The sequence below is a fragment of the Hemibagrus wyckioides genome, linkage group LG10 (genome assembly GCF_019097595.1).
Source record: "Hemibagrus wyckioides isolate EC202008001 linkage group LG10, SWU_Hwy_1.0, whole genome shotgun sequence".
In the NCBI taxonomy this organism is placed as follows: Eukaryota; Metazoa; Chordata; class Actinopteri; order Siluriformes; family Bagridae; genus Hemibagrus; species Hemibagrus wyckioides.
The window spans coordinates 15,457,824-15,483,048 of record NC_080719.1 but is presented as its reverse complement, the minus strand read 5'-3'; the positions used below and the strand labels follow the sequence as shown (position 1 = coordinate 15,483,048).

Sequence of the window (25,225 nt, the reverse complement as noted above, 5' to 3'; positions counted from 1 at the left end):
TGCGACATGAATGAAATATTCTACAAAATTTATCACTGAAAATTACTGACTTTTTTTGAGCTAATTCAGAAACAGACATAGTTTGTGGAGTAACTGTGTAGGAGTAAAAATTAAAGTGTTGCTTCCATCCCATGTGTCTTTGAAGTAGTCTATTGTTGAAAACTGACACAGAGACCAAAGGGAAAGAGTGTTGGGGCATCTATCCCTCTGAGGAATAGGGTCTCTTTTTTCTAGGCAATGCCTCAAGCATTCCCCCAGAAATAGCACCGCCTTTACTCCACACCACACCCCACCCCACTGCAGCCTAGACAATTTTCTCATTTCTTTATTTTGAGCTCCTGAAGATGAAATAACCATTTAGAAGAATGCAGCCCTGGCCTTCTTGTACTCATCCCTTTCATGTGTATATGTTCTCTTGGGAATTGAGGTGGGATTAACTAGGAGAGGTGATTTGAAGAAAGGTCAAGAAGAGTGGGGGATTGGTAATGTAACTGGCTGATACAGGATGGGAAAAGCAGGAGGATACTTCAAAAAACAATCACAATTCTTATTTCTCTGCACAGCAGAGTGGCGGCCCATCCACTGCCAGGTCAGACCATAGTCAACACGAGGCCTGGCTCACACTTCATACTTCGCACTATTTGTTCCTTCTGTCACTCAATCTTTGTTTTATTTTTACAAGATAGCATCCACTTTGAGACATTTCTTTCTTTCCAATGTATGACCTTCACAGGTACGGTCTTTCACTACCGAGCGCCTCATGACCGCTACGCCTTGTCATTTGCTGAAGCTAAGAAGGCATGTGTAGAAAACTCTGCGGTGATTGCAACACCTGGGCAGCTGCAGGCTACTTTTGATGATGGATATGATAACTGTGATGCAGGCTGGCTCTCTGACCAGACTGTAAGGTGAGGTTAAGAGATTATTAAACTGGCTCCGCTTCCGTACAGTGACACTGCTCATGATTGTCTCTTAATGTTTCCTTCAATTGGAAGTTCTTTTATTTTATTTGGTCCTCTCCACAGGTATCCCATCCAATCTCCACGGCCTGGCTGTTTTGGTGACCGGGAAGACTCACCTGGTGTGAGAAACTACGGCAATCGCGACACTGATGAGCTGTTTGATGTGTACTGCTTTGCGGAGAGCCTCAAAGGTATGATAGGTCATCAGGGGTAGTTTAGTCATGTACAGTCATTGTTAAACCATTTCTTTAAGTCTCTTCTCTGAGGAACAAATGTGAGTCATGACCCAGACACACACGTTTCATGCACCTGCTTCTGTCCCAGCTGCTTGTACTGTGCGTCAAACTAGGTCACCATCTTTTCTGCTCTGCTCCACCATTCATGCCTGAATGGGTACATTTGAACAAGATTGCCCTACTCACAGGTGCATATACTGCATGATCCATGGATTATTTCCACCAGAAAATACTTACTACAAATCTCTACGCTGAATAGAATAAAATACCGCTATTTCATTTTAGTATTCCATGGGGCAAAAGCCTGTCCACCTTAATGGATTATTTAGAGATTTAACTTTAATCAAGTTTAACTTTAATCGACTTTAATAATGTGAATAAATTGTGTCAAAATATTTGAAAAGCAAGTGTCCCTTCACTAAGAACTGAACCTATATACAATGGACATAAAAATTCTATACACCCCTGTTAAACAGCAGATGATAAAAAAAATTAAACAGATAAATCAAAATAAACTGCCTGATTTTAATGAAAAATTACAACCTTTACAATGCCAATGAAAACCAAAATGACACATTTCAGAGAAAAAATATAAAAATGAACAAAAAAAAAACCCTAGAAAAACCTAATTGCATAAGTGTACGCACCATTTTGTAACTGGGTGTGTTTCTGTGTTCAAAATCAACCGGTCATCAAACTCTTAACTCCAAATAAATCTAAATGGTTCTTGGAGGATTTTTCTGACATACTGGTTGCATCATACTGCAAGAGCCATGGGCCACAAAAAAGCTTATAAAGCACCAACAGGATCTCATTGTTCAGAGTTATTGCTCAGGAGAAATAGTTCCAATATAAAAAAAAACGACTTTCATGGCTTTTGATATACCATGGAACACTGTGAAGACAGTCATCAACAAGTGAAGAAAATATGGCTGAACAGTAATATTACCAAGAACAGGACATTCACTTCAAAACTAATGAGAAGACAAAGAGAAAGCTGGTAAGAGAGGCTCTCAGGATGCTTTAACATTAAACAAGCTGCAGCATTCTGGCAATTACTGGTTGCTCCCTACATGTGACAGATATCTCCCATATTCTTCATTTAACTGGACTATGGGCCAGGGTGGCAAGATGCAAGCCATTTCTGATGGAAAAAAAACATCCAACACTGGCTAAACATACCTCCAGCCTCTCAAAACCATTTGGAAAAATGTTTTGTGGTTGAAAAATATGAACTTTGGCTATAATTGTAAAAGGTATATTTGGCACAAAAGCAGCACAGTACATTAGCAAAAGAACGGCATACCCCATGGTGAAGCATGGTGGTTGCAGCATCATGCATGCTTTGGGGCTGCTTTTCTTCAGCTGGAACACAGGCTGTAGTGAAAATGGAGGAAATTATGAATAGCTCCCAGTACCTGTAAATTTTGGCACAGAACATTCTGGCATCTGCTATAAAGCTAAGGATGAAGACAGCTTTCAGGTTTCAGCATGACATTGATCCAAAGCTCACATCCAAACAAAAAATGGGTTCCGCAAAAAAAGATTAATGTTTTGGAATGGCCCAGCCAGAGTCAGGACCTGAATCTGATATAAAATCTGTGGGGTGGCAAGGAGGGACGTGCACAAGGAGATGCCCTTGCTATTTGACAGATTTGGAACATTTTTGCAAAGAAGAGTTCAGAAATAAGTAAAGATGTGCCAAGCTTGTAGACTTATCCCAACGGACCATATGTTGTAATAAAATCTGCAACTCAGTGCTGTGCAATTAAGTTTTTTTTTCTGTGAAATATGTCAGTTATGTTTTCAGTGGCATTGTAAAGGTTGTAATTTTTATATATAAGATGAAAATGTACTGATATTATATAACTTTGTTACATTGTAATTTTTAACAAATTAGATCCATTGTAACTTTTGAAATAATATTAACACCCTTGGTCACTTTTCATCTCACATTTATCACTGAGGTGTTTTGAACAAAGAGAAGAACATGTTTATGTCTAAAAATATCTTATGAGTTGTTTCATTTGAACACCAAGAAGCAAAATGTAAAAGGTTTTAAACGTTTTTATGAGCATACTTTTCTACTGGAAAATACTGGGGCTCAAATTTCACCTTAAGGACAATATTCTGTTTTTATGCCAATGTCCAGTCAGTCTTTTCTCTTTTTTCTTTATTATCGATAGTGACTCATTGCTCTTACTCTCCTCTCTGTTTCAGGTGAAGTGTTTCATTCCAGTGTACCAGATAAGTTGAGTCTGGCCACAGCTTCCACTCACTGTCACACATTGGGTGCTCAGCTGGCCACAGTGGGGCAGCTTTACCTGGCCTGGCAGGCAGGACTGGACCGCTGTGACCCAGGCTGGCTGGCTGACGGTAGCGTGCGCTACCCCATCAATCAACCACGGCGCAACTGTGGAGGCGATGAGCCAGGGGTACGCACTCTCTACCATAACCCCAACCGCACTGGATTTCCTGACACTGCCAGCCTCTTCGATGCCTACTGCTACAGGGGTATGCTGCTAACTGGATCAGCGACTTGTTATTTTGATTATTCTGATTCCCCTTGAAGGGATCAAATAGAATTCACTCTCACCATATGCAAGTTATTATAATACTACACTCACTGTGCACTTTATTATTATTAACAACTGTGCTGACGTTCTTTACTTGTATATACATTGTGTGGCTGATTGGATAATTGCATAAATGAAATTGTTTACATGTGTTCCTATTAAATTGGACTGTGAGTGTAAATCAGTTTACTGATTTCAGCACTAGCAAAAGACCACTTATCAAATGTGTCAGGCACATTAAATTGGCTATTTTTTCATTTGGTACCATTATTCTAAGCAGGGTACTTCAGTCTAAATTTTGCCTTTGTTGTTATGCTTCTTTTTTTTTGGATAATCATGGTTATTTTGGTTGTTTTTCGGCATGCCACTTTTTCAAGCTAAGAAAAGCCAGAAAAGAAAATGGTGATTACATCTCATCTCTCTTTGTCTATTACAGAGGAACAGCCAGAAGCAATGGCACTTGTGCAGACTTCACAGACTTCTTCAACCTCAAACTCCACAGATGACTGGGAACAGCTCCAAGAGAATGGAGGCTTTCCTCACCCTTCCACCTGGACTGGACTGGTAGACCTGGATAAGGAAGAGTTTAATTCCATTGCAGACAACGAGTCCTCTGAGATATCAGGAGAGCATGTGGTAATCCATCTCAGTCCTAAAGAGAGGCCAGCGAGCCAGGAAATGCATGTGTCCAGTGATCAATCTCCTCCTGTTTTGGAGCTCAATGGGGGTACAGCAAGAGAGGAATCTGATGAAAGAGAGGTGACTGAGGACCACAGATTGTCCCTTGAACCGTCAGTGACCACGCCACCCTCATCCACAGATACTCAAACTAGCAACGGTATGCTCTATAACTTTGTTGACTCCATCATGAGGCCCTGGAAATACTGGAAAAGTGATGCAGAGACAGAGGCCCCTTCAGTGGAGTCAAGCATATTGAAGGAGACATCAGAAGAAGTCCAGACAGTCAGAGTGAAGCCAGGGGGTGAGCTTAGAGGCACTAAAGGAAGTATTGATAATGCAATCTTGGAGCCTGAGAATATGCCAACTAAACCCTCCACACTATATTCAGAAGAAGGACTTTTAGAGCAGGAGAAAGAGGTGGTTCTATCAGTACCGGTAAATGAGCTGAAGAATCCCAGCAAATTACACATGGAACCTTCAGTTTCACAACCAACAGCATACAGAGGTATGAATACTCTGATTTATTTGCTATAAACTCAGCATATGTTGCTTTACTGTTATTATAGGGCTAGGGTAGTCATGTTATTGTACATAATTTTAACATTTCGTAATTAATTAGGAGTTCTTTATGGCGTTTTCACTGGTCACAACTCCATTTTGACTATAATTGGGTTTTGGCTAATTCTCACCCACCAGTCAGTACTTCCTGTCATGCAAGACCTACAGAGGGTGAAGACAGAGTCTTTGTCTTTTCAAACTGCTGCATCACAAGGCACGATAAAGCTGGCTACACACTAGATGATTTTCAAATCTTCACCGAGCTTCACCGAAACACGTTGGAGACCACAGACATGAGGATAGTTTCAACCAATTTTTATTATTATAATCCCCCAAAAGCACACATCATAGTAACGATTTCACATTCGCGATTCTTCAGGCAAGAGATTTCTCAGACACATCTGGGTTGGTGACGCTTCCCGGGCTGCTCGCTCTCGTTGGCTACTGTGGGTATTCTGTCTGAGCCTTCTCGGTCAGGAATCGTGAATATCAAACATGTTTCTGCTCAGACTCAATCAGGAGCAGTAAAATAATCATACTGACACCACACACTTGAGGATTATTTAGACATGTAATCAGTTGCAACAAGCCTCAAATCGGGCCACATCCTCACAATCAATGGAGGAAGCAAATCAGGCCCAAAATCAGACATAAAATCGTCTAGTGTGTAGCCAGCCTAACACATATAGAGGAAAGTACATCCTCTTCTGAATACATGAACTTGCACACTCCCATAAGTGGTTCTTGTCACCATGATGGGGAGAGAGTATATGTCATTTCTCCCACCTAGAGAGAATATATCTACTCATTTCTCCCACATCCAGTTTTTGCTCTGTTGGACTATTCATTCAGTTCAAACTTGCAATAACTGGACAATAGGGTGATCACTTTCCTGTTGTGCCGCTTGTGAGCATTTCTTACTTTCTGCTCACGTGCTGAAGCTTGCTACGTTTTCACAGCAGAATGTCCAAACAGACCATTTCAGTTCTAAGTAGGTCATTTAAATACAACGTGCAAACCTTCCTGCACTAACAATGGGTCAAAACAGTATGTCATTATGCATAACGATACATGAAAAATCATTTACTAGTATGCAATTAGGAATATCGTTTTTTTTCTTTCCTGGAATCCTTATTTTAGGATGCACATGGGAAGTGAACAGTGCAGAAAAGAAATGGAATTGAGCAAAGCAAGCAACTGATACTCTCAAGAGAGAACACATACAGCGTATCTCATTTTTCAGCTTCGGTTCAACATTTCACCAGTTCTGCTCATCTACTTAGCTTCCCTCAACTCATCTGCAGTGGTTAAATTTTTTGCATATGGCAAAACCTTTTGAACAGAGACTAAATGATGTGAAATAATAGCTGATACTGGTAGGTAGTGCACTATTTTGCATGATTGGACATAGACATCTGTGTGCAGTATTAAGACTACTGAGTTTATTTTTGGACATTAAAAACAGACTATGGCCATCACTTAGCAGGAATAGATATAAATAGGCACAGATTGTACATGCTGGCAGCCAGCTGTTTTTTTTTTTCTCCGATGTGTATTTAAATGCAAATTTTCATAAACAGCCTCTTAAAAATGCCTTTCTTTCAGAGGTGGTTGTGGCTTAAATGGTCATACCCTTAGAAATACGTTCAAAAAGGTAAAGTTAGGGATGTTTAGCATCATGCATGTAGTCCAGTTTATTCTTAAACAAGTTAGGGAGAGAAGGGGAGGGGTTGGAGAGGTTACATTATTACTGCATTTCTGCATTTCCTTTTTTACCTTATAGCCCTCCAATGTGGCAAATTATCTTCTGTCATAGAAACTATTGGTATCTAAATGCTTTCCGAATTATGCTGTGATTGGTACAATATTTTGGGACAATATTCCCATTTAAGGCCGCATCAATGCAGCTATCCCTCTCCTACAAGCTATATATTCTATGGGGAACATTAAAATTTAATTCTGGGTAAGAATATAGCTTTAGTCAACATGAATTATTTACACCCGAATCTAATTAATGCACCATAGCCAAGCCATCAGTTCAGCCAGAGCATTCTAGGTTTCTTCCAATAAGAGTGTGAGTGGTCTTTATATCCAATGTGTGTGAGTGTATAAACACACATGAATACATATACACTGTGTGAAGAAGTGCTAGAAATTCTCTGAAACAATGTTTGCAGGGAGAGCTACTTCAGTTTGCTTTCTCTCAGGCAAGGGCCATTTAAGCAAATTGGGCTTTGGTGGCTATTTCATCCTTCACTGGGTCTGACTTTCATCTTTTGTATAGTTTTGCATTTAATTCAATAGAGACAATGGAGAGTTTAAACTTCACTTACTGAGACTGAGCTGCTTTTTATCAAGTCTGTCTTTGGGGTCCAAACAAAAAGGTCAGAAGGACAGAAAATTATTAGAATAAAAGGCACACATCTGTTGAATTATCCATCAATGCATTCTGGGTAGTGGGGAACCTGGAGGCCTCAGGAGACTCAGTGCACAAGGCACGGTTGACCCTGGATATGATGCCAGCAGGGCAAACACACACACACACACACACACAGATGCCAATCACCCTAGGGTGCATGTCTTTGGACTGGGGGAGGAAACCAGAGTATTTGGAGGAAACCCCTGAGGCACAGGGAGAACATGCATACTTCACACACACATGGTGTAGACAGGAATCAAACCCCCAACCCTGCAGGTGTAAGGCAAAAATCTATATTAGGACTCTGAAGCACATTTTGCTCATCATAAACAAATAACAAAAAAAAACACTTTTAGCTTTTGTAAGATAATGTGTACTTATTTTACATCTTTAAACAGAAGGCCCAATTTAAATAAGAAAGAATATTATATAAAAGTACGATGAAAGAAAAAAAAAACACCTCACTCATATTTAATGAAGATAACATGAAACATGAAGACATTTCAGCACTGTGACTGAAAGATGCATGCACAAATATCTGACAGCAAAAGGATTAAACAAAGCCTAATATTAATAATACATCGTGACACTGTAATATTTGTAGTCAAATAACAACTTTTGTTAAACTGTTCGAACATGTGCTTCCCTAAACTGGATCATGTAGTCACAAGGAGCAAATGAACTCCAGTGTGCCATTTAGCTCAGATGGAGACAGTTCATAATGTAGAACAAGGTCAGCAACTGTCACCATATTTGATGGCCACTCAAGAGAGGATGGTTCTGTGAAAGTAATAAAAGCAACACTTTTATTCTGATACGTCAAATTATGGCTTATAACTCATGGCAAGTCAACAGGAGAAGAATTACAGCAAATCAAGGATCATCCATAACACCAAAAAATCCAGGGAAAGCAAATGTCTTACAAGAGTTTATACCAAAAAATATTACCGTACTAAAGGCTTAGAACTGTTGCCATTAGCTTTGACTGGACAACAATAATGTGTACTATGGTAATGAGAGAGAGAAGACATAAACAGAGAAACAAACCAGACCTAAACATAGAGAAGGTGAAAACAATCAGGCAAAAAAATCAATGGTAGAACAGGAGTGAAGACGAGACAAGAGCAGTATCCATGATCACATAGTGTTTGTCACCTTGAGAATGGTGGCATGATGGGAAAACCATGATCTTAACAAACAAGCTAACCCAATGAGCTTACACAAATCCTCAGCAAAAGGGTATAGTGGAACTGAACTAATTAATTAGAGAAAAGAAAAATTGTTATATATATAAATTATAATATATACAGTTGCAAGAAAAAGTATGTGAACCCTTTGGGATTACTTGGATTTCTGCATAAATTGGTCATAAAAATGTCTGATCTTCATCTATGTCACAATAATAGAAAAACACAGTCTGCTTAAACTAACACCGCACAAACATTATATGTTTTCATGTTTTTATTGAACACAACATGTAAACATTCACAGTGCAGGGTGGAAAAAGTATGTGAACCTTTGGGTTTAATAACTGGTTGATCCTCCCTTGGCAGCAATAACCTCAACCAAATGTTTCCTGTAGTTGCAGATCAGACCTGCACTACGGTCAGGAGGAATTTTGGACCATTCCTCTTTACAAAACTGTTTCAGTGCAGCAATGTTCTTGGGATGTCTGGTGTGAATCGCTCTCTTGAGGTCATGCCACAGCATCTCAATCGGGTTGAGGTCAGGACTCTGACTGGGCCACTCCAGAAGGCGTATTTTCTTCTGTTGAAGCCATTCTGTTGTTGATTTACTTCTATGCTTTTGGGTCGTGGTCCTGTTGCATCACCCATCCTCTGTTGAGCTTCAGTTGGCGGACAGATGGTCTTAAGTTTTCCTGCAAAATGTCTTGATAAAATTCATTTTTCCGTCGATGACAGCAATCCGTCCAGGCCCTGAGGCAGCAAAGCAGCCCCAAACCATGATGCCCCCTCCACCATATTTCACAGTTGGGATGAAGTTTTGATGTTGGTGTGCTGTGCCTTTTTTTCTCCACACATAGCATTGTGTGTTCTTTCCAAACAGCTCAATTTTGGTTTCATCTGTCCACAGAATATTTTGCCAGTAGTGCTGTGGAACATCCAGGTGCTCTTTTGCGAACTTCAAACGTGCTGTAATGTTTTTTTTGGACAGCAGTGGCTTCCTCCTTGGTGTCCTCCCATGAACTCCATTCTTGTTTAATGTTTTACTTATTGTAGATTTGTCAACAAAAATGTTAGCATGTGCCAGAGATTTCTGTAAGTCTTTAGCTGACACTCTAGGATTCTTCTTCACCTCATCGCGCATTCTGCGCTGTGCTCTTGCAGTCATCTTTACAGGACGACCACGTCTAGGGAGAGTAGCAACAGAGCTGAACTTTCTCCATTTGTAGACAGTCTGTTTTACCGTGGACACATGAACATCAAGGCTTCTAGAGATACTTTTGTAACCCTTTTCAGCTTCATGCAAGTCAACAATTCTTGATCGTAGGTCTTCTGAGAGCTCTTTTGTGCGAGGCATGGTTCACATCAGGCAGTGCTTCTTGAGAACAGCAAACGCAAAACTGGTGTGTGTTTTTTATAGGGCAGGGCAGCTTTAACCAACACATCCAATCTCATCACATTGATTGGACTCCAGGTTGGCTGACTCCTGGCTCCAGTTAGCTCTTGGAGAAGTCATTAGCCTAGGGGTTCACATACTTTTTCCATCCTGCAATATTTACATGTTGTGTTCAATAAAATACTAATTTGTTATTATAAATTATATTAATGTGTTATACATAACCATATGCAGTTGATTTAAAAAATACTGTAAAATGCAGATAAATAATATTATTTAACAGTTACATTTTCTATTAATTTAAGATCTGAATAAAGTTTTTTTTCAATCTAAGTTTATAATGTAATGTAATCACAAAAAAGTTTCAGCAAAAAATCAATAATAAATAGTATACGCAATGTTCAGTACACATGTAATGTTCCCATTGGCCTTTTCTGCTTCCAGTGCTCTAGTGAGCATGCAACTGAACATACGCTGAGACAATGAGGGTAATTATTTATATCTTTACTTCATATGTTGCTATCTCCCATTCTTTTCCCACCGATAAATGTAAATTGACCATATGAATGCTTTAGAAGTCAGTTGAACGTATAATCTCCCTTCAGATGTGTGACTGAAGTTGTTAATTAATTATTCAAATCATTAATTAGACAGCTACTTGCCTATGTAAATTGCCCTACAATTACGTGACGCTGTAACCGCAGAGCACTGAATAATTCATTATTGATTAAATATTTTATCATGATCACAGAATATGTGGTGCGAATATCTCTTAATGAGGTGTTCCCACAGCATGTTGCCCTCAGGGCAGCTCATGTTACCTGTGTGCCAAATTATCCATGCAGTCTTAATTTGTAGTAAATAATGGGCCGATTTATGAACAATGCACTTTTTTTTCTTTCTTTTTTTTTACCTGAGAGTGTTTTAGGGCTGGACTAAACACAATGGAGACAGTAAAAATGGCACAAATCATGGCACACTATAGCACTGGATGACTTATGGTTTGTTAGCAGCCAGCTGCTATAACATTAAATCCTGCTTTATCAGCTCTGAAAAAAAAAGATGCCCTTTGTACACATATCGGCATATTTATTTTAATGTTTTGCAATAAAGGATTACGTTATGCTGTCTTTTTGAAGAAATATTGTAAGGATAAGGTACTGGTATCTCATCAATATTATTTAAGGCTGTCACACACACACACACACAGTATATAACAGTGTATGCACACCAGCTCCTGAAAGATTAGAGCCGTTTAGAGAGATATTATTGTACTTGGAATTCTATGGGACCATAAAGAAAACCAGGAAACAAACATATTGTGTTTCATTTTTGATAAAAGTAAGGGAAATTCTTATGTATATATAGCATGAAGGACAATTGTCAAAAAATCAACTTGGTACAAATATTGCCATTTAAATGACATGCAAGACTTGTGAATTATGCCTGTGTATTGTTAATGCATACCTTGAGAACCTAAAGTAGGTGCAGTATAAATGTCAGGATATTTGAAGGGGTCTGATGGATAGATAATGAGTGTAGTGTGCATGGCTGCATACATTAAAGTTAATAGCTGCTGTTTTGGTGGTGCAGCATGTTTGGCTTGCTAATTAAATACACATTTAAAGCAATCTCCTCCCCCTAACAATGTTAATTGCAGTATGGTATCGTTCCTGCAGGACTAATTGCATCAGGACGGATGGAGGTGATGAATCCCACAGCTGCAACGAGTCCCATGAGTTCCAGGAGCGGTTTTGGCACCATGCCAGTGCTGGGCAGCCAGCAGGAATGGGCACTTCAGTCTCTGAGAGTATACGCTTCCCCAAGCAGTAATGGGATCCTTACGACCCAGACTAGTGAACCTGTGGAGACTAAACAAGAGGCAATGGAGATCATGACAATTCCGGTCTTCGGGGACAACCATGAGAACTATTCTGGGGAAGGCAAGGATCATATTGAACAGAGTTACTCACTGCCAAAGGTGTCTACATCACAGTCCCCTCCACAAACAGGGATTTCAGAAGAGGAGAACGATACTGACGGGAGTGGAGGAAATGAATTATTTATCATCAGCAGTCCGACAAAACAGGGTACTCCGGAGGCCTCTAAAGAACAAAATGTTCTCATACAAACGACAGTGCAATGGGAGCTTCTACACCTACCAACTAGACAACCCTCTCACAGTCCCAGTGTCTCCAAAGACACCATGGGTCCTGAGGAGGCCAGAGGGGAGATCCTCTACATGCATCGTCCTACAGAAAAATCTGGGAACCTTCCTTTTAAAACGATCAATGTGCCTTTGGTCAAGAAGAAAGTGAGCACACAAGCACCCAATGTATCTGAAACCCTTTATCCTGATGTGGCTACCACTTCAGAACTCACCCCAGAAGCTTCAAGTGCAACTGACCAAATGCCAATTACCAACACCATGACAACACTTAACAGTCAGATTCAAAATACAGACACAACCACTGCTGGAAATACTGTGTCCACTACAGATCCTGCTATATCTGTTACTTGGTTACCAGTAGTTCAAGAAGAAACTCAAGAACCACAGACACACGTGTCTACCACAGTGACTAATGTAAGACTTGAGACTATGAGTAACACAGTTATACTGACCACACCATATGTGGAGGAAACATCCCAGCAGGCAGAGACTGAACCAGCTCCTACCACAGCAAGCACAAGTGGAGATAACACAAGCAACGCTACAGTCGACTATGAAAACTCTTCAGCTTCATCAGGTGAGCTTCTTTTACAATGTAAAAAAAATGATACTTGTGGGACACTGTTATGATTTACTTGTTTTTTGTTGAGCTCCACAATTTATTTTAAGCCCCTTCAACTTGCAGAGAGAACGCCTCATTTGTCATTCCTCTCTGTTCCCTGTTCTTACCTTCCCTCTCTCACTCTTTGCAACATCAGGGATAAATGTAAACAAAGAAGGAGCATGACACTGGACAGAAGCAGCACTAGCAATCTAATTAGGTCAGAAGTAGTGGAATTAGAGCAGCTGGCTAAGGCAAAGATCTTAGGCCTGAACAAATCAATGCTGACAGAAGCCAGTAAATGTGTGCAGTAATTAACTTCAGTAATTCATGGACATGTATATGTGTTTTAAGTAATTTATGGACATGTATATGTGACCTTTTTTCCAATTTTCCTCCTAATATTGTTACACTGCAATGGGCATTGCAATGGACACTGGTCAAATTCATCTTGTGTGATGACATTATTTTTAGCACTGCAGACAGCTGAAAAGAATCAGTCTCATCCTCTATTCATCATTGTCCCCCTTAGCCTGGCTGTACATTAGAGAAAACAGTTGACACTCCGTGACTGAAAAAGGACCTGACAAGTAAAGGAATGAATGGAAACAGCCGGATGCTTTGAGTAAAGTGAGGAAAGCCTGTATAGTCTCCTTTTTCCCCCCAGTGCAGGTGGAAGTTCATTGGCCTTTTTAATCAATGATCTGCTGCTGGAGAGGCTTATCCTATCTGCTTCTCCCAAGAGGCCTTTTAGGCATCACAGAAGGGCATTTTGAAAAATGGCTGCTTTCATGACAGTCAAAACAGCAGTGCGGTACCCGTCGGGTCTTAATTGGAAATAGCCATCATCACGTGATAGGATAAAGAGGTGCTGGGTCTCACCATGATGACAAGCCTATTGATGTGATCAGGATCTATGTGAACATTCACAAAGGTCAGTCAATATTCATAAATAGATACACATCTCATGCAAAGATTCACAGTCAGAACATACTTACTGGATAGAGGATTCTCCCACATAATCATATCAGCCAAGAGCCAGGAGCACAACAAGGAGTCTATAGGTGTAGATAGAGTAATAGAGTATTTAGGTTGTGTGCCTACAGGATATCGTAACAAAGAACACACACACGTACACTGCCTGTATGCGTTATGAATGGTTTTACTTTTTGGCAAATCTGGCAAATCTACTCTTTGGCAAATATGACGGACTGTGCTGGTAAAGAAAAACATCCAAGCTGTGTTGAAATGATATCACCCTGAAGTTGATTATTTTCCAATAACTGTATGCCCCAAAGTGTGTTATTTCTCTTATACCACAGAGATACTAATAAATGTTAATTTATTAATGATCAGTGTGGGTTTTTCTTACCACTTATGGATACATTTAACGTTATGGAACATCCATGAGAAAAGTTGTTCCTTCCCCAGCCTTTCTTTTATCCTTCCTTAAAAATAATGACAAAAAAGTACAGCTGTCGTTACCAAGAAGTGCTCTTTTCTGAAGTCTCACATGGGGGAAAACTTATTGACTGCTGTAAAACACTCAAATACAAGATTCTTTCCATGAATGTTACAGTACAATGATAAATGGCACAATCTGTAAATGACAACATGTTTTGTTTACGTGTTTATTATAAGGTTTATGTCAGGTAGATCGTCTAGCGTACAAGTCCTTGTGAATAATTTTATTACAGAAATGATCATGTATTAGAACAACCATTTAATATAAACCTGTCATTGGCATTATACAGACGGAATTGGTGATATAAAAAAAACCTAATCAACAGCCTTTGAGTCAAGGACTCAGCAGTGCTATGGCATAAATCATTTGCAATGTAATGTAGTAGGCTGGAAATTTTTTATTGAAATCAATTTCATTGCAATTGTTGATACTTTCACTGCAGGTTTGTTGCTAATCTTTAATTCTCTTTCACAGCAATTCAGTCTCTCTCTCTCTCTCTCTCTCCCTTTGTGCACTCCTCTGGGGAGAAATGACTATGATTTGTTAAAGGTGGCAATCACTTAAAATAGAGAATAGGAGGTAGGCTCAGGTAGGCTCATCAGTAAATAAATAGTGTGAATCTGTCGAACACTGTTCTTAGGAATGAACTAAAACTTATTGTTTACCGCAGTGATATTCAACCACTGTGCCATGAGAGATCGTAGGTGTGCCATGGGAAATGATCCAACACTTAACTGATGTAGTAACTGGCAGAGTAGTTGGAAATACTCCTACACATCAGAATGTGGCACGATAATGACCTTGTTAATTCATGACAATAGAATTAATGATACATGCAACAGGTAGCGGTGACAGCAATGGATAAATATCTGAAAATGAAATGTACAAACTCCAAACCAGGCCCTGGACAAAATTCTGAGCCAGATGAAAGACCTAGTATGGAGTGGTGGTCAAAAGAAATGAAAAACAGTGAGTTTGGGGCAATACAGTGAAACTGTGGATTTACTTTTACCAGGGACCTGACTGCACTGACTCCTTATGCTTGGTTTGTTAGGAAAAGCAATCCAACAGTGCCTTGGTCCCAAGCAAGCTTAAACACCATCTCCAAAAGAAGCACCCCTCACTTCAAAACAAGACTATTTTTGTATGCCTGCATGAACACACTGAGAAACAGGCAACTTTAATGAAAAAAAACTGTGTTTGGCTACAGTGTCATTTTGTACATTTTTTTGGTTGGTGGTGTGCCCTGGGATTTTTTTATGTGAAAAATGTGGTTGAAAACCACTGGTTTATGTTAATGTGTTATTTCATAGCGACGATGATTTCTTGAGTCATGAAGTGTGCAGTAAGTTTATAAATAACTGAAGCTCTGACAGCTAACATAAATAAGTTTAATGTGCTCTTCTAATATGATAAAATTTCTATTATAAGAGCTAATTCACATGGGCTTGTATGGCAACTGATCAACATAATTTAAGCTAATATAATAATAAACACATGCTAAAGAAATAAAAATGTATACATGTTGATATGTTGAAGTTTTCTTTTAGGAGACATTACTGTAATATTTATGGAAAGAGTCTCCAGTGTTAGTACTTTGCTTATGATTTTCCGGACAGAGGGGGTTTTTGTTTTGTGGTTTCTCTGTAATATGACATGCTGCATTTGTATTTACTTCAACAGGGAGACTGTAAAGGCAATGAGTCTTTGCAGCTTCTGTAAAGTTAGCGATAACAGCGAAAACTTTTCACTTGGACATTCCATAACATTATATGTTACTATAAATGGTTAAATTATGTGCTGTTTCATCCATTAAGATAATTGAATTTGTTGGCAAATCGCTGTGGTATAATCACAATAACACAATTTGGATAAGATATAATGGAATAATCTGCACAGGGGAGGTACGGATAGGACAGATTAACATGTTTGTTAATCCGTTTTCTTAACTGCAATTACATAACCATTATCAAGACATTTTTTCAAAAATATTTATCTCAGTATTTCTTTCCTACTTTCTTCATCCCAGAGGGAAATTTCCATAAATCTGTGCACTTCTACTGCATCCAGGTCTGCAGCTTTTTATTAAGTCAAGTAAAACATGCACAAGACTATAATTTAATTTTCTGTCTGAGGCTCTACCCCAGGAGTAGCTGATAGGTATCACTTTATTTTACTGCCAACTGTCAGGAACAAGGTAGCTTAATCAATCACAATAGCTGTGAACAGTATTCCTTTGGCTCTCACGTGGCTTCCTTTTGTTCTAATGTAAAAACGAATCTATCCTGGCTGCTCATGCACCTGTTTGCTTTGCTTACGCGCTGGATACATTCACTTAAAGCACCAACAATCTCTGTTACTTCTATCCAACTTTATTTTTTATTTAGAAATGTCTTTAATGAGAGACAGGATAAGCAATGTTAGAATTTTTTTTTCATTTTGGTGTCACAAAATAAATGAGAACTATTTGCAGGTAGGAAATATAGGGTAATATATGCCATAGCAATCGTTTGGATTTGATGCTTTGCCCTGTCATACTCATTTTGCAGAAAATTAAGAAAATCTTGTTTCTCTTGTCATCTTATTTCGGATCTCACAGCTTGATACTAGTGGCATTAATTATCTTTTCACGGTAAACAAATGTTTCTGTATGGAATGTAGCTCATTAGTGTCTGTCTATGGAGAGCCACTGTAATATGTAATATACTGTAATATTGCTAACTTTACATTTTTGTTAGGGCTTTGCTCTTGTTCGTAAATGCCTGTTATCAGTAATATGGCATGTGAGCAGCAGGAGCTTCTTTTCAGTTTCCTTTACGAATGAGCTGATGAGTTGATTAGAATAATTGGTGGATGATTTTTGTTGCAATGAAATTGCAGGAGTAAGGCATAGGAAATATCAACATGTATGCAAAAAAAAAGTCAAGGCAAAACTCAGCATACATTATGCTTGGAAACAGCATAATTTCCAAGTGTATGCATGCTGTTTTGGGCATAATCCAAGCAAATCCATGCAGGGGCAGGATAAATTTGAGTGTGCACATATATTTTGGTCCAAAAGGAAAAGTAATTTGTGTGAAGTCAGAATCCCGTGCTCTCGGCACTGGCAGGAAAATAAATGCTGCAGATGGAAAATGGAAGACCTTTGAGTTATAACTTTCCAGCTAATCTTTAAGGCCACCTACTCATCCTACAAGGAAAAACACAATGAATATATAATCTGTGTGCTAAATCCAGTGAGAGGGAAAATCTAGCTTGACTTTAAAGCTCTACATGAACTGCTTTCTGGGATGTTGTTGGTGGTGGTGTTTTTTTTTTGTTGTTGTTGTTGTTGTTGTTTTATTTTTTGCTGCTTCTAGCCGCCTACAAGACCTTGAATTCAGTGTGAGGAGGCTATTGATTTTCTGCACTGTTTTCTTTATTGCTACATCCAGCTCTTTTAGGTTTATTCTCACAAATGCATTCTGCTGCTTATTTTTTTAGTCATTGTTATGTCTTGTTTCTCGCAGGTCTTTATGAACACCTCTGCTCACTTAAGAATCTAAAGTGAGTTAAAGATCTGCCTTAGTGTCTTATTTCAGAAATCTGTAAGCAGAATTGCATCATATATCCTTTCTTTTGATTTAAAGACTGTAAATGCTTGTGTTTTCTAAATCATTCACACCGTATCAAATCCTATAAAATCTTTGAGCACTTTATGGGAAGGGATTCGCGTTAGAGAGCAGTAGAGCTGGTTATAATTAAAAAAGAAAAACAGCAGCTTTACCGCGAGAAGCATTTGTTTTGTAGAGAATCCAGGAAATATAGCAAGAATCTGTAGATGTTTGCGTTCTGAATATCACTGCAGGGTTATCCATAAATACACATGATGGTTATGTGAAATTTATTAGAAATTCTAGAGTACTATCAGTAGGTTTATCAGTGCCTGTTTTCCCCCTTACATTTATAGTACGTTTATGCTGTGTATCTTGGCATCTTTATTAGTCTTGACATTTAGAACAACAACCAAAAACAAAAACACAATAATAAAAGTTTAATTGCAGAACTGGGCAGGGATGTTGTTTTGAGATCTCATGCAAAATGGTTCAATCTTGATTAAAAATATTCCCCAAGGGAAGGTATCAAGAATAGCAATTAGACTTCTATGTGAGATGTGGGATATGTTATTCTTTATTTCATCTGTCCCTTTCTTGCTATTTCTGACTCAATAGCTGATTCTTATTATATTGCACAACAGCTACAAATCAGTGAGGGAGAAGGCTAACAGGTAATGCTACATTATGCAAACTCCAACATCTTGCCTCAGCCGAATGCATTCACAGCAGTAACTGTCCTCTTCTGTGTACATGAACTCACAGACACCTGCATCTGGGTAGAAGTAATAAGTGGAGACAGAAATGTCATCCATCCCACACATAGACCAGAGACTCTTTGGCTTTGTTCCCCTGTCTTCCCTATTTTTTCACTTAAATAGGCACTATTGTTCCTGTCCTCCATTGGATTTCGATCTGACTGTTATCATTCATGTTGCATGGACACGGAGCAGATAGCCATCTGATCTAGAACCACATAAAAAAAAGTGGCTCAGGTTTTTCCAGTTTGTATGCCATTTTTGTCTTTAAAAAAAAAACAGATCTGTTTCACAAAGCAGAAAATTGGATTTGTTTCACTTCAACCTAATGGCCTGATGGTAGGGCTGGTGCTTAACCAGTTCTGCCACTCAGGAGCCCCAGGATTTAATATCGATCCTGTCGTCAGGGTAGGTCAGGGATGCACATCGTTGTGTGCAGAGTACTGGTTCAAATACTGCTCAAAATAGAGTACCTTTGAAGCTAAAAACTGCAGTTTGACTTCCTGCCCTTCCCCTAACCTCTGTTGGCTCAAAAATTGAGTAACGGAGCGGAACAAGATTGAGCTTTTCTTTATGTGCAACAGCCTGCAGAGTCTATTGAGTTTTTCACACTGGTGCTGAAAGCCAGATTCAGGGGAGATAACGATCTCACCCGAGGTGTGAAAGTGAGTGTGAACACTTACAATGTCTCAGCCACCATGAGCAGTCCTACATATGGTCTTTGATCATACAGAATGTGTGGTATGGTAGCACTGCTCTTAGCAGGAAAGCTTACACGTTGTACTTGCAGCTGACAGGTCTGCAAAGATCTCCTCTGTCAGACATCATGACACCTTGTGAGGGTTTACTGTTGTTTACTGCAGCACCACCTACACAATTCACTGTGTGGTCCACTAGATGCTGTTTGTAAATGCTGTAGAATGGACTTTTAAAGTAGAAGTTCCTAGGAATGCATTTTGAACAAATACAAATTTATCTTTCTGAAATTCTATAATTTCATTTGAAATAAATGGAGACGTCAGTTACGTCTCACACACAATTAATGTTAATGTGTGACACTTGCAGTGTGTTATGTGCTGTGTCTCGTTTATGCTGTATAAATTCCACCTCAGTTTAGCCATTGCAGACAAAGAGACACCATTCTTAGCCATGAGTGTAAGATAGAATAATTGACCGTAGTCTTTGGGTGCAAGGGATGGAGTACTTTCTATACCCTGTCAGTCGCAGTGACACTAGCCAGTGCATATGAAAGAGGGCAGATAGAACTTTCTCTGAGTGTGTAATGCTGCTATATGACACAGCATGAGCAGCAGTATGAAAAGATGTGGTTGGCTGGCTTCATGTACTCAGATGAAACATGTGTTAGCCTTCATTTTCCCTGCTTGATACCTGTCGCACGAGAGCCGGCTGGTGGGTGGTAACTGACCAAATTAGGGAGAAAATGGTGAAGGCAGAAGTTCAGGCAGTGTCAGAAATATGATTTACATCTCAGAGTGTGAGTGCAGATACAGCACTCATTTGAAAAGCCACCAAGAGGAGGAAGAAACTTTATGAAACTTTTAGGACAACTAGTGCAGAGGCATTAATTACATGTGAATGGAACATGTTAGTGAACAGAAGAAATAGGTGTATTACATGGAGCTCAATCTGAAGTATATTTATGCTTATGCACAAACCCAAATCATGCTGACTTGATGACATAAGACATAATCACAGGTCAGTCATTAGTGTATCTTCACTCTATAATCTAAGAGCATGTTATAACACACACACTCAGACACACACACATAATCTTATAAGACTGCTGAAATCACACAGTGTACATCTTCTGTCCACATTTATATTTTTATGGCCATCTCATTTTGCTTTTTATATTCTGAAAACATTGTCTCACTGTGTGGGAAATCAAAACAAAATGATTGATATCTCACAAGTCTAAAGAGCTACGTTGTTCTGGCTAATGCAATATGAGCCTCTGTGCGCACTATTTCAGAGAGGTATGATTGAGTATTTCCTTGTATCTGACTGTCTGTGTGAATTCAGGTTCCTTATTGCTGTGGCACCAGGTGCAGTATTATGTGAGATGAACAGAGCTACAGAGCTGAGTCCTCTTCATTATACTTCATATATATATATATATATATATACTGATCAGGCATAACATTATGACCACCTGCCTTTTGCTGCCAAAGCAGTATTTGTATTCTGACCTTTCTATCAGAACCAGCATTAACTTCTTCAGCAATTTGAGCAACAGTAGCTTGTCTGTTGGATCAGACCACACGGGCCAGCCTTCGGGCCAGCCTTCATTATGTGCATTAATGAGCCTTGGCCACCCATGACCCTGTCGGTTCACCACTTTTACTTCCTTGAACCACTTTTCATAGATACTGACCACCGCAGACCGGTAATACCACACAAGAACTGCAGTTTTGGAGATGCTCCGATCCAGTCATCTAGCCATCACAATTTGGCCCTTGTCAAACTCGCTCAAATCCTTACGCTTGTCCATTTTTCCTGCTTCTAACACATCAACTTTGAGGACAAAATGTTCACTTGCTGCCTAATATATCCCACTCATTAACAGGTCCCATGATAAGGAGATAATCAGTGTTATTATCTGTCACTGCTCATAATGTTATGCCTGATCAGTATAAATATATGCCTGATCGGTGTAGATATATACTATCTTAGGAATCTTCAGATTGAGTCCTAACCCCTAAATCCACAGCCCTGGCTCATGATCACCTGCACCTGTTCCTTGACCATGGACTCATTAAGTCACACACACACGTATATAGTTTACTTTATACTTTGTATACAGTAAGTCTGGTTTATTTCTGCCAGCAATATGCAGCTCATTCCCTAGATCTGTGATTCCTCTGTGGTCCTAGCATTTCCTGCTGTTTGTCTTTGCCTCGCTATACTCATTATTAATCATGATTAACTCTGCCTGTGTGTACACAACTTCTAAATCGTCTACAAATTTGCATTCTACCGTGTCACCACCATGTGTTACTACAATGTAGGAGAAGTGCACTTGATATGAAGTCAGCTCACTCTGTTATGATTGGCCAGAGCAGCTGTGTTTCAAAGCACATTCAGACAAGACAGACAACCTTTCACAGCACTCTCCAGACCTGAACCCACTTAAGACACTATTTTCTGGTAATTACCAGCCAGAGGGTGAAGCACTCAGAGCACACGGGAGGGTTTCACCCTAGCGGAAGATGGGAGTGAAGGGATGAGTGGAAGAGAGAGGTGGGGTGAACAGACATGCAGGGTAGCTTTTTGCTTTGCTTTGAGCGGCTACACCAAGACCTGCAATATGGAGCATCTTCTGTTAACCAGAGTGTCAAAGGCTCTCCAGATGCTAACAATAGCAAAAGGACTGGATAACGTTTCTTTTTTTGCCTTCATGTAGATATAAAGCCTGCTGCATTCCACTCAGTGCAGACAAAAGGTGCTATCTTATATCTTACTATTAATAGAGCTGTGTTATGATAGGGTTATAAATGTTGAAGTGAGAATTATAAGAATTATTTCAGTACATGGCATGGATGATTCAATGACGGTGGTCAAATAAGGGGGTGTGTTTTACGTTAAGAGGAATTTCTTTCAGCATTTTAAATACATTTAACGTAAGTGCACTTGTAAACATGTCTTGTGCTCCAAAACGTTTGTTGTTGTAGGCAATGCTGTGAAATACTGTTTTTTCTAACGAAACTGTTTCATCAGAAAGTTGTTTTACAGCTCTGATAATGATCAGACAGCAGAGCATCATTTTTTCATCTCCATAAATCTATAGTGGCGTGATATACAGTTAAATGTTCAAGAATAAACTATACATGTATAACTTGGACACAGCCAATTTTTACGTCCAGTCAGTTAGTAATTTTCCCCTGCATTCAGTCTTGTAGAAATTACCCATAATTATCACTAATTTTCTTCACTACCTTTGCTTTTGCACCCCTTGCTGTGCTCTGAAGTGAATTTAATTTTGAACATGTCTGAGCGTAAAGTGTAGCCTTACGGGATAATAATATCATTTTGCAGTATATTAAAGCAAATCTTTCAGATGTGGGATATAATGAACTTTCAAATCAAAATGAATTAAATATTTCCTTCTTATGAAACCTCATTATGTATCTGGCAGGATGTAGCAGCCATCAAGAATCAAAGTCAATCTAAGTACATCATGTGTGCCCCAGCGATTAGTGATGCACTGATTTATGTTATTTATATATATATTTACTGTTATTTATGCACTGTAGGTACAATATTCAGTTGAGCCCAAGAGACTACAGTCTCAAAGTTCAAAACTCCACACATTACCTTGTTAAATCAGTTAGGGTATCTACTTTATTTCCATATGCTCTTAATAGCTAAAGCTAAAGCTATTTCAGCTTTATTTACTATATCAGATTCTCAGTGTGATACACTGAGAACATAAACTTTGTTAAATTTTGGTGATATTGCCTGTTAATTGCTTGAACTTGAATCAAAGCCTTTTGGTAGCCATTGACAAGCTTACTTTACAACACTTTGCTAGACTTACTTTCCATTTCTACAGATAGAAATGGTGTAAATCAGTCATCTTTGTGGGCCTCCTCGCCTCAAAACACTTTTTCAGTTCAGTCCTATGGGATTCATGTCAGGGAATTTTGATGGCCACTCCAGTGCTTTTACTTTGTTGTTTCAAGCTTGGATTTGTGTTTTTTCTCTTCCTTTTTCCTCCTCCATCTGTACAACCAGTTCTATGCAAATAGAAAAATCTTGGGACTGCACAGAAACTGCATCATTCATGACAGAGGCACATTTGACTGGGTCGCTTGGATTTTCCTATGCTATAAAAAGCAAAAATCACTGTCTCTGAAAGTAGACACCCACAAGTGCACTCCCAATTATCTAATTATGATAATCAGAAGCTTCTAAAAGATACCTAGGCTGTTTGAATACAGTCAAATTGGTGTAAATGTTAGACCAACTGGGATTCTGATATAGTGAATATGTAGTCTATAATCAAATGTTCTGAAATGATCTCTGATGTGAACAAGTTAGATGCCCTAAATGTCTTGCCAGTTTTGGCCCCAACTGATACCAACAGTTTATATATTTAATATGAGTTTGAGACCATACCCACAGTCAGATCGGTGCATTCCTGCTACAGTGCTGTGAGTCGTCTAGAGAGTCATCTGGTTTTTAGGAGAAATACTTGTCAAGTTCTAAGGGCCCATTTGTTATTCTTTCTTCTTACTTAGTAATCATGCCCTCCTGTGCAGTGATGCAAAAGGGTGGTATAAAATGTGATACATTAAATCAAATGTGACACACTTATAGACCAGAACACCATTCAAGCTGATAGGAGAAATGGGATCTGTCTGTACAAAGGAGCATTTTGGGGGTTTATCTGTGTGTAACAAGTCTGACCAGTATGCCTCCAAGTCCTAAACCACAACCACATGTCCATTTGTTGAGTAGACAGGGAATGTTGAAGTTAATGTTATGTAGGTAAATTGTTGTTGGAAGTTTCATTCAGTGCTGGGCAATACATTCGCTGTCAGTTGAAATAACAGATTTAGACAGCAGCATAATTATTAAAGCAGGATAAAGAACCCTGTGGAATAAATAAGTCACTGGCACGAAGCAGAAATCACCATTGTTACAGCTTCCTATTTCAGCCACCTTCTATGTTTTTCCTTTTATATCACCTCTCATGTTATATTCATACATGACAGAGTAAGTGATGATAGATGTACAGCATATCTCTTTTCTCTTCATTAACATCTAATCTGTGTCTGAAAGGAGAGCTGTGGTTCAGTCATGGTTAATTTTATTTCATGGCCTACAGTGAGCTAGTTTGTGTTTTAATTAATGGAATATTGATTATATGTGTATTTTACACATCATCCACTGCTTAGAGAACCGAACCCAATCTCATTTGTAAGCAATAAGTCATGACTAATTGTTTGAAAACTGAATCAATGTCTTATTCCTCTGCAGCTTGCACCAAGCCCTACTTAATGTTGAGAGCAATCTGTCCACTTACAGAATTATCCATTTGACAGGATTTTGGGGGGAAAAGCACTCAAGTAGGCAATGAAGAGTCTATTTCATCATAACAATGATAGGAAGCCCTTGAACTCTGCCACTGTGGTCATGCTCTGTGAGAAGAATGATTATGTGAGTGAAGGAGTGTGTGATCAGGTCTGGGAAAGACTCATTAAACTGGGCAGAGAGAACCTTCAGTATGGCTCTGCCCTGCTCTTAGAATACAAATTTACCAGCTGCCTTTTGAGGGAATATCATTGCTGCCTTCATAAAAGGAGTTGGTGCTTATTTCACTGAAGTCCTTAGGGCACCTTTGTGTCACTAGCTGTGTGCTCATCTGTTAAATTTCTCTTATAATGATATTCTCTTCCCCCAAAGAACAATTTGAAAATAAATGGCTAAACACCTTTGCTGTGAAGATAGATATTGTGAGTGAGTCAAAGTGATTTACTGTGGAATGGCTGAATGATTGATTGATCAATATGACAAAAGACTGTTATATGCACATATTACCACACTGGCCTTAAAGCAGTTCTGAATATTGTAAAGGGAAAAAAAATGTTAGAATTTCGATA

At 39.0% G+C, this 25,225-nt stretch overlaps 1 protein-coding gene across 2 annotated transcripts in view; it reads left to right on the top strand.

Moving 5' to 3' along the window:
- Nucleotides 1-25,225, top strand: part of ncanb (neurocan b) — a 92,933-nt gene that overhangs the window by 30,509 nt on the left and 37,199 nt on the right. For both annotated transcript variants that reach the window (XM_058400265.1, XM_058400264.1), the window contains exons 4-8: nt 734-908; nt 1,026-1,153; nt 3,419-3,712; nt 4,211-4,960; nt 11,692-12,759. In XM_058400265.1, coding sequence (XP_058256248.1) covers nt 734-908; nt 1,026-1,153; nt 3,419-3,712; nt 4,211-4,960; nt 11,692-12,759 — 2,415 coding nt within the window. The remainder of the gene's footprint in view (nt 1-733; nt 909-1,025; nt 1,154-3,418; nt 3,713-4,210; nt 4,961-11,691; nt 12,760-25,225) is intronic.